This window comes from Staurois parvus, unplaced genomic scaffold (genome assembly GCF_062004578.1).
Source record: "Staurois parvus isolate SC_StPar_1 unplaced genomic scaffold, SC_StPar_1.0 ptg000014l, whole genome shotgun sequence".
Classification (NCBI taxonomy): domain Eukaryota; kingdom Metazoa; phylum Chordata; class Amphibia; order Anura; family Ranidae; genus Staurois; species Staurois parvus.
In genome coordinates this window covers 10,709,506-10,720,292 of record NW_028317810.1, presented here as the reverse complement: position 1 = coordinate 10,720,292, position 10,787 = coordinate 10,709,506, and the positions used below count along the sequence as shown (strand labels likewise).

Genomic DNA, 10,787 nt, shown 5'->3' with positions numbered 1-10,787 from the left:
CAGCGATTCCATCGTGATTCTCAATCGCTTCACCCAAAAAAACCCTAATAAACACCCCACACAAGTGTCACATTTGTAGAATGTCCAAAAGACAAAGTGTTTATCAAACGGATCTTCAAGACGTGCGGCTCCACCCAATACTGAAGATACAGCGATGTGTTCATTCCTTCTCTGCTGGCAGTTATCACTTCCAGGCCATGATGTGTCAGTTGGCTGTCACTGTGTCAATAAAGTTTTGTTGAAAAAAAATGTTTGAACTGTGCAACTGTCAGTATGAGGTCATCACAGTGGAGCAGAGGCTGTGTCAATAAAGTTTTTGTACAAAAAAAAAGAAACTGTCACAGTGGAGCAGAGGCTATAAATAGAAGCCAGCAGAGGCAGAGTTCAGTCTACAAGTGACTGTTGTAATGAACACATCTGATCTGAAGACATCTGATTATAGCTCAGTATAGACTGATAATCTATATATTGATCTGATCTACAATATATACTAGTGATCTAATACACAGTATATACTACCAATAGAAATTCTTGGTGTATTCTACCATCTGATAGCAGAAATGGTGAGAAACACCCACCACACTACAGGAGGGAGGGCATCTCCCAGAAGGACAAGGTTGGACTTCCTTTGGAATGGAAGACTCAGCAATTGGCTGAGGTCATTCTTTACAAAGAAAGATCCAAAGGTTACCGAACCCAAGAAGACGAATAAAGACAACGAACCCAAAAAGACGAATGAACGGAATGAAAAACTTCAGAGAGAGAGATCAGAGCAGCGTCGTCGTGAAACCATTGTAAAATTTCAGTCGTACGTCAGAAGAGGCTTGGCCCGACAGCGATACCTGGATTTCATGACAAATACAAATCCATCTGTGAGCGCGGTCATCCAGTTCTCTCAATGCCTGAGCCCCCATGACCCCACCTTTGATATGCAGTTGTGGCTGAATCAGTTGAAGGTGGATATCACGTCTAAATGTAAAACCTTCTATGGATATAAGGAGGAGCTGAGAACCTTAGACAAAGACATCGCAGCTTTAGTAAAGAGCAATATGGCTCAACAGGATCTGCAATCCAGATTCAAAAGACTAAAGCCTAGCAATAGGCAGAAAATTAAAGAGGCCATCTCCGGGCATAGACAGGAGGCTAATGAGGCCAGAAAGAGAAGAAAGAGGCTGGAGTCCTATGAACACCTCTTCTACTATCTGCAGACTGATCCAGCTTACCTGACCAGACTCATGGACCAGCTGACGTACGATCAGGATATTCTAACATTTACGGACAGAGTGCTCTTCCATCTCTATGACCACGGCGACAATCCACGCGCAGAGTACTATTTCATCAAACTGATGGAATTTGCTCTTTGTAAGGAAGTGGAGAACAAAATCCATGTCATTCAGGACATATTGGAGGGGAAATCAAAGATTTTAAAGCTAATCATCTATTTTTACACCCAGGAAGCAAAGTACATTCCCCTAGTCATGGCGCTGGTTCCAGCAATACTGACGACATCCAGCATTGAATATACACTGCCCACCTATCTAGGGGAGCCTGCAGACCAGCCTTCCATTACAACCAAACTATTCAAAGCAAGGCAAGGACTACAAGGAAGATGCATCGATGATGAAAACACGGCTTTATATGACATTACAAACAAAGTCCTACAGGCCATACTCTCATCTGTGGACAGGATTCCTTATGGGCTCAGATACCTTACAAAATTCCTACAACAATCTTTGCTAAAAAAGTTTCCGGAGGTCGGTGAAGATTTAGTGTTGAAGACTGTCGGCTATTTCTTCTCTCAGTACCTCCAGCCAGCCATAGAGAGGCCAGATCTATTTGGTATGATTGAGAGAGAGAAGTATTTACATTCAATCCTGAGCAAGAACCTCAAGCTCATGTCTTCAATCACCCGCCTGACCATGCAATTCCTCCCTGTTGAAACACTTCTTGGACCTGGAGCAGACGACTACATCAGCATCACCTCCCCAAAGCTCAGGGGATTCTTCAGCAAACTTCTGAACACTCCAGATCCAGAGGACAACTTCAGCTTTTCCAAGTGTGCCGACGCTATACAGACTCCTGTGATAAACATGCCTGCGAAGGACATCATCTACACACATTCTCTGCTTTCTGAATACAAGAAGGTTGTATTTTGCGACCTCAGACATTGGCCAACCACAGACATTGTGTACCGAGTATACAAGGATATTGGACCCGTCCCTCTCCTTAAGGATCTTGTGGACACTCAAGCAGCTGTGTATGATGACACAAAGAAAATTCCTACAATCTCGTTATATTTAAGCAGCAAATTTTCTCCACTGGAAGATTTGGATATTGAACTGGAGAATGCGAAGGTATCCACCATAAAACTAGTCCTGGAACTAATGGGTAAGGAGCCCGAAGAAAAACTCCTAGAGATTCTGACACCTACCTCGCCAGCACAGGAAAAGGATCAGGATACGGCAATAGGAGGCAGAACTTCCAACAGTACTGAAGGTGCACATAAAGAGGAAAAATCCCGTCCAAATAAAGACCATGACACCTCCCGGGAATGTCAAAAACACCTTCTGGCTGCAAACCTGCAGACTTTACAGAAAGCCGGGTACTTCACAGAGGCAAACAGCCACCAAGAGATCATCAACCTAATTACTGAAGAAATCAAAGGGAAAAAGAACCTGCTAGAGAAAAGAAAATCTGAGATAACAATCAACCAGCAGGTATTAGCTGATCTGGAGGAGACGTGTGCATTACTGGAGGACTCCATAGACATGCACAAGAAGTATAAGAAAAGCTGTATGGACATCCTGCTCTCTGAACACTCAGGCATTGATGGAGAGATCCACAAGATCTATTTTACAGAATATTCAACTACATACACTGCCAAAGAGTTATTTAAGAAAGGGATCATAGTGAACACACCGGAGGAAGTCAGGCAAATGAAAAGAGATGTCATTTGTGTAAAAGCTGTTGATGATCACTTCCAAGTCAGATTAGGCAACAAAGGTCAAGACCTCCCAATTGGTCAACTGCTGCATGCTAATCACAGCGATTATCCAATCATGAACATTTTCCATTACAAAATCGATGTGGGAATGTTTCTGTATGAGATTTGCAGGAACCGTTATGGAAGGTTAACAAACGTTTAAAGCTTAAGTTGTTTTCTTTTTTTTTAGCTTTTTTTTGCAGCAGATAGCTGAAGTTTAAGCTGGCTGTGCTGTCTGAATGCCAAAAACCAAAGACATTTGAGGTGGAGGTGGGAATCCTCCCCTATGTTCTATTGTATTCTGACAACGGGGACTACTGATTGGCTGCAACACTGATTGAAACAACATTTCCAAACGAGGTCCATTCGACATGGCTGGATCTAGAAGGGTGCTGAAGTGGGTTGCACCCCCCAGAATTTTGTTGTTACCTCCCGCTCGGCCTTCCTATGGACATTGTGCCTGCCTTGCTGAGCTCCTCTCCTCATCCCCACACTCAGGACCGGCACAAGGGGAGACAGCCTGGCACATTGAACAGTAAAGTGAAAGTCTCGACAGGAGAAATGACAGGAGCAGACAGTCTGAAGGAGGTGTGGGCTGTGCTCTCTCCACAGTGCTCCTCCATACAGCAGATAACATTTGGGTGTGAGGAATTGAGCTGGGCAGGGTTGGGGTAATCTGGGTTAAGATGGGGGTTGTGGAGGGGATTTAGAAGAGGTGGGGGATTTGTGATGGGAGGGGGGATTTGGGGGGTGAGGATCTATAATGGGAGGGGGGATATGGGGGGTGAGGATTTGTGTTAGGAGGGGGGATGGGTAGGGGAATTGGACTGGGGAGGGGATCTGTGCTGGGGGGGACATATACATGCGTTTTTAGTGGATTTTTGGCAGAGTTTTGTGTAGGGTGTTAAGGAGACACCCGATGGCATCTAACAACCAGTGACTCATCCCTGCCCTGCTCATTAAGCTGACAGCTGACTGACACCTGAATGTAAACGAAGGAGATGGATGTTAAAGCCCTTTATGCCCTAGTAACCCACATATGTGGCAGCAAAAAGCGGGACTTTGCAGCATAACAGTTGCTGGGGGGCAATGTTTATGCGCCAAAAACAGCTCTTGATCCAAAACAAGCAATCAGTAGCCGGCGGGACCGGTTTCCATTTATGTGACCATTGTGAAAGCCAATCAGTGGTCACGTAATCGCCGACCCTTCCCACCCCCCGAGCGTTAAGAACTTTTAAAGGGGACAAAAAGTTGGGCTGGAAGAGGTTAACCAAAAAATAAAAAAACACACAGGGGTTCCCCCACAATTCTTACGGGTATGAATTTTAAGTGATTCAACATAAAAAAAAAAAAAAAGAAAAACCCATACCAGGTAACTTGCCCTCAACACTGGGGTGCCTTGGCAAAGCACCTTGTCCCATGTTGTTGCGGCCTCTTCCCCACAACCCTGGCTCAGTGGGTGTAGGGGGCCTATGGGTGGGAGGCTTATCGGACTTTGGAATATCCCTTTAACAATATGGGGGCCCTAGATACCACCTCCATGTGAATGAGTAAGGGGTACAAAGCACCCCTTTCCACAAAAAAAGAATGTGCCCAAGTAAAAACATCCCTTGGGTCTTTGTTACAAGGACATAGGCAGTCTCTGCCAGCTAGCATCCATCTTTGCTAGTTGCAGTACTCCTTCACAGCTTAGATACAGATGGGGCTTTCTGTTTTACCCTGGACAGCCCAAGTATTGCAGAAAGTGTTTTATTCATTGCCAGATCAGAGCAGAATGTCAGAGCACAATACTGTGATAAATGAACCTTCACCTTGGGAAACAGCAGCTCCGTACCATCAAGCTGCAGTCTACCCAGCCTTCCAGGAGGAGAGCGCCATGCCCTTTGCTGCGATATATGGACCTTAACCTTGGGAAACAGCACCTCCGTACCGTCAAGCTGCAGTCTACCCAGCCTTCCAGGAGGAGAGCGCCATGCCCTCTGCTGCGATATATGGGCCTTCACCTTGGGAAACAACAGCTCCGTACCATCAAGCTGCTGTCTACCCAGTCTTCATGGAGGAGAGCATCATGCACTTTGCTCACGTAAATGGGCCTTAAAAAATATCTTAAAAACATATCATTTAAAAAAAAAAAACAGTTTTGAGCCTACCTCTGAGGCAGCCGGTTGTACCGGTGAAATCAGTCAGAAAAAGGCCTATTTCACACCTAGAGGTCTCTCAGGGACTTTGATCTTGATGCTGTTACGATAATTACCAACAATCCTACCTTTGCTTTGCCTTGATAACTTGGGACTGTCCATACTTCAGGACTTGCTCACCAATATGCCTTCTGTTTCACAAAGATATGCCTACTTGGCCTGTGTATGAGCCAGACCTTTCTTGATGTATGAGGGAGGTTATGTGTCCTCCTCTGGATGGTGCCCTTGGCTCTTCGGGTACCGGAGGGAGGTGAAGACATCACCAATCATATATGTTTCTTATGTAACTTTCTTCCTCCTCTGGACTACATCAGGTTTAATTATCTATCTGGGGACTTTGATGGATACCCTATAAGAGATTAATTTGGCTACTCACACAGTGCAGTCATTCACAATGAGCTGTGCCATCACGTCACCTCTACAACAGAAGTGGACCAACAGCTCAGTGATAGTCTGGGACAAGGCCATTGTCTCTATAGAGACACAACGTACGATCATCAGTAAAATGATTCGGTGGAGAACAAGCAGAGACAGACCGGGGGAGGAGCCTGTTTATGGCGTCCGAGGAGGGCTCGATGTAGGAGCTCCCGGACGAGCTCCACTGCCTGACCTTCCTAGGAGCCCCTGTGATGCTGGGAGTCGATGAACCGGGACTTGCCTCTGTGTGAGGGGTCAGGAGGTCCTGCTAGTCCACGGAAACGGTGGACCGGGGAGTGAGAGCCAGTACTTGGCACGTATAGTGCCCAGCGGTGTCGGAGAGCCGGGTTGCCGGGAGACGGAGAGGCGCGGCATGACCACTCGATCACGTGGTCGGCCGAAAAGGACTGCTGGGAGGCAAGAAAGCCGACCGGTGTTTGGTGGGGAGAAGGAAGCGCCGGTCGGTTCGCGGATCTGACCAGTCGCCTACCTGGAAAGCCAAGTGGGATACCATCCAGCAACAAGAAGAGGACACCCGGAGGATTCCCCCTGGAGATGTGACAAGCTGAGCTGAAGAAGGACTGCTAGGAGGGGCTCCAGTCGTCTCACAAGAAGAGATCTCTGAGGAGGGTGAGTGAGACGAGCTGTGGCTTGATTTGTAGCAAATAACACACTGTTCTCAGGATAAGGTTGAGGAGGAAGAAGGGTAAGGGGGAACCCCAGGGTGTATAAAGGAGAGGAAAGCAGAAGAGGCTTGGTGAAAGGAATAATTGACTGGATAAAGCTGATCTTGAAATGGAAATATACACTCAGTATTCATTTTGAGTATTTAAAGGAGTAAAAAAAAAATCCACAGAAGATATGAAAAATAAAAGTACAAAAGGAAGTGGGCTCAAAGGGTCCCAAGTTGGCACAATAAACAAATACACGTCCCAAGGAAATGTGACTCCAGAAAGGCCCCAAGGTATAAATGGAAAAGGGGAAGTAGACTCCAGTCTGGAAAATAGCCCTAGACTTTCATTGGGCTTGAATACTAGTAGTCACCAAGTATCAGGAATAGCGGAGTCCGATAAGGAACTACAAGTACCAAATAAAAAAGAGATGGCAGAGATGTTTAAAGACTTGGAGAAAACAATAAAGCAAGAAATGGTTGGTATCCGGAAGGATCTTGGGCAGTTGTTGACGAGAGTGGAAGAAACAGAGGAGAAAGTTAAGAATCAGGCCCAGGACATTTCCAGATTAGAAAAGAAGATATTAGATATGGGAAAAACACAAATGAAATTGCTTTATAAAGTAGAGACTCAAGAAAATAGAGAAAGGAGGAGGAATATCAGGATACAAGGGGTCCCAGAGAATCTAAAAGGAGAATCATTATATGAGGATATAAATAAAATTTTGAACTCCATAGCGGGGAGAACTGATATGGAAGAATTAAAAATAGAAGAAATGCACAGAATTGGGAAATTCCAACAAATTAATGGGAAGGAAAGACAGAGGGATATAATCGTTAAATTTTATAACCTTAAGGACAAAGATGAAATTTGGAGAAAGATAAAAGGAAGAACAGTCATTAAATGTGGAGATTTGGATATTCGGATATTTGCAGATCTAACACCAGAGACGTTATGGAGGAGGAGAACTTTAAAACCTTTACTAGAGCAGATGAGAAAGAAAAATGTGCAATATAGATGGGGGATCCCGGAATGCCTAATAGGATGGAAAAACGGAGTTACAGCGTACTTGAGATTTCCAGAGGATATGAGAAACTTCTGTGACAGGCTTGAATTACAAAGAATGGAAATGGCTGGATGGGAAGAAAGAGAAATTAGAACTATAAGAAAAGAGGACTGGCAGTCTGTTAGGGGGGGAAGGTAATGGGGGGGGGGGGAGGATGGGGAGAGATCTGGACTTTTGTTTCTCCCTCTTAATCTCTCCCTGCAGCGGGCCTTAACCCCCTTACTATGACCTTGTTGGAGGGAATAGACTAGAGTAATTGATAGAAATTAATAGAGTAAGGGGAAAGAGAGACAGAGGAAAAGAAAAATATATCACGGGGGCCACCGGGGAGGATAGGTAGAAGGGGAGACGTCCATGGGCGGAGTTATTCCCCAGGGATTAAAATCTAAGGTGGGATCTCCCACAAATGATTAGTAGGCATATTGGTGGCCTTAAAAGAGGGGGGGGGAGGGAGGGGTGTGGAATGGGGGAGATGGGGTAGAGGGAGGGAAAGGGGAGCGGGGGGGGGATGGGAGAGGGGGGGAGGGACAAGGAGGGAGAAACGGCTAGTGGGTTAAAAACGCTCTATAGGAAGAAGAAAGAGGAAAATAAGAAGGGAAAAGGAGTCAGGAGGAAAAAAGTAAGATGGAAGAAATCCAATATATAACCTACAATGTAAAAGGGTTAAACTGTCCAGGAAAAAGATTTAGGTTATTTCAAGAACTACAACATAGAAAATCTTCAGTGGTATTTCTGCAAGAAACACACCTAGAGATAGAGTCGAAGATTAGATTGAGGACCAGATATTTTCCAACATGGTTTTATGCGGACACGCCAATTAAAAGAGCAAAAGGAGTTGCTATAGGCTTTGCTAAAAATATAAGGTTTGAGGTTGAGGAGAGATTAACGGATCTGGAGGGAAGGTTTCTATTTCTGAGAGGTAAACTACAGGGAATTGAATGCACAATAGCAAATATATACAGTCCTAACAAGAAGCCAGAGACATTGATGAGAGAAGTGCTGAAGAGACTGATGGACTTTAAAAGAGGGTGTATGATTGTAGCGGGAGACTTTAACCTCTGTATGGATCAGCGGATGGACACTAACTCTGGTATACGGAGAGAGGAAAGCAAGTCCATGAGAAGGTTAAAGAAACTGATGCATGAGTGTCAATTGGTGGACATCTGGAGAATTAGGAATAGGAAGGAAAGAGATTATACTTTCTTTTTGCATGTACATGAGACTTATTCTAGACTAGATTACATATTAGTAGAACATCAAATGATAGAGTGGGTGGGGGAAGTAAAAATAGGAGAAAGCACTCTGTCGGACCATGCTCCGGTTGCAATGAAGTTAAAATGGGGTAGAGAGGAGCGAGAGGGATATGTGTGGCGGATGAATGAGGCACTCCGCATGGATGAAGAGATTGGTCAAAGAATTGAGAGGGAAATTGAATGGTTTTTTGAAGAGAATGAGACAGAGGATGTGTCGGTTGCAACGGTGTGGGAAGCACATAAAGCCTACATCAGAGGTCTTCTCATTGCAATGGGGCAAAAAAGAAAAAAGAAAGGAGAGAAAAGATAAACAGATTATTAAATGAAATACATGATATAGAACAGGTGCACAAAAGGGAAAGATCTAAGGAGATAATGCAGCTGTTAATAAAGAAAAAAGAAGAATTAGAGAATGTAATGGAGGAAGAAAAAAGAAGAGTCTTTAATAAAATAACATGTGAAAGGTATAGATGGGGAGATAGGCCAGGAAAGTATTTAATGAGAACTTTAAGAAAGAAGAAAAATAGAAATTATATTGAGAAAATAGGAAATTTCAAGGGGGAATTTGTACACTCAACCAAGGATATTGCCAGAGTATTTAAAGAGTATTATAACGGGCTGTATAATATCATACCCCAGGACACATTTAAGAAAACGGAAACAGTAAATAGAGGGAAAAGAAAGATATACCTAGAGGAAGCAGGCCTACCAAAATTAAGAGAAATACAACTGAACTCTTTAGAGGAAGAAATAACTTCAGAGAAAATAGAAATAGCGTTAAAAAGCATGGCGGGAGGAAAAAGTCCGGGCCCGGACAGATATATGGTTAAATATTATAAAAAATATAAAGAGCTTTTAATACCCAAGATGAAGATCTATATGAACGCCTTAGGGAATGGGATGGAGATGAGGGGAGAATCTCTACAGGCCAATATAGTATTGATACAGAAGGAAGATAAAGACCCCTCGCAATGTGCAAGTTATCGCCCAATAGCGCTATTGAATGTAGACACTAAAATATTTGCAAAGGTGCTGGCAAATAGACTAAAAGAACTGATGCCGGAGTGGATACACAGAGATCAGGTGGGGTTTGTCCCGGGAAGAGAGGGTAGAGATAATGCTTTGAGATCACTGATGATCATCCAGGAGGCTAAAAAAGGAAAAATCCCAATGATACTGATGTCGATAGATGCTGAGAAAGCATTCGACAGAGTAAGTTGGAGTTTTATGATGGATACCCTGGAAGCGTTAGGTCTGGGAGACAGAATGAGAGGGTGGATTGGAGAGTTATATAGAGGGCCTACCGCCACCATAATGGTAAATGGAGGAAGATCAGAACATTTTAAGATGTCAAACGGCACAAGACAGGGATGTCCCTTGTCTCCATTGTTATATGTGTTGTCACTGGAGCCCTTGTTGTCTAGGATTAGGAAGAATATAGATCTAAAAGGAATAAAGATAGGAGATAGAGAACACAAGGTAGTGGCGTACGCGGATGATCTGATGTTTTATGTTGGAAACCCCAGAACATCATGTCCAAATTTAATGAAAGCATTGAAGGAGTATGGAGAACTGTCAAACCTGAAAATTAACCCGACAAAGACTGAAATTTAAAAAATTTAAACCTTAAAAATAGTGAAAAAGAAAAACTACAAGAGGAATTTCCTTTCCTTTGGAGAGATAAGGAATTAAAATATTTAGGAATAAAACTATCAGCCTCAATTAAGAACCTATATAAAGCCAATTATATAGCATTATTAAATGAGATCAAGGAGGAGCTGAGGAGGGTGGGAAATGGGAATACATCGTGGATAGGGCGCATAAACCTGATAAAGATGGTAATTGTCCCCAAAGTATTATATCAATTTCAAATGATTCCAATCAAAATCCCAGAGGCATATTTCAAAGAACTTAGGAAAATGATAATAAAATATATATGGAGAAATAAAAAACCTAGAATAGGCTATGAGACGTTGACTAGAAGTAAAGAGAGAGGAGGAATGGGAGTACCAGACTTTAGAAGATACTATAGAGCGGGGATTATTGCGAGAATTTTTGATTGGATCCATAATCCGGAGAAAAGTTGGGTTAAAATTGAGAATGCACTGAGTGGAATAAGTTTAAGTAAAAGTATTTGGGTACCTGCACAATACAGAGAATTAGAGGAGAGCACTAGCATGTACACTCTTAATGTTTGAA

The 10,787-nt window shown here is 43.4% G+C and overlaps 1 protein-coding gene across 1 annotated transcript; it reads left to right on the top strand.

Annotated features, from left to right (window-relative positions):
- The first annotated feature begins 560 nt into the window (after positions 1–560).
- LOC149473526 (ras GTPase-activating-like protein IQGAP1) lies at positions 561–3,146 on the top strand. The gene has a single exon (XM_089676350.1). The coding sequence runs from the start codon at positions 561–563 to the stop codon at positions 3,144–3,146; it is 2,586 nt and encodes an 861-aa protein (XP_089532476.1).
- The last annotated feature ends 7,641 nt before the right edge of the window (positions 3,147–10,787 follow it).

What these genes read in the sequence shown, in the direction of transcription:
- LOC149473526 (XM_089676350.1), top strand. Translation starts at nt 561, where the DNA reads ATGGTGAGAAACACCCACCACACTACAGGAGGGAGGGCATCTCCCAGA.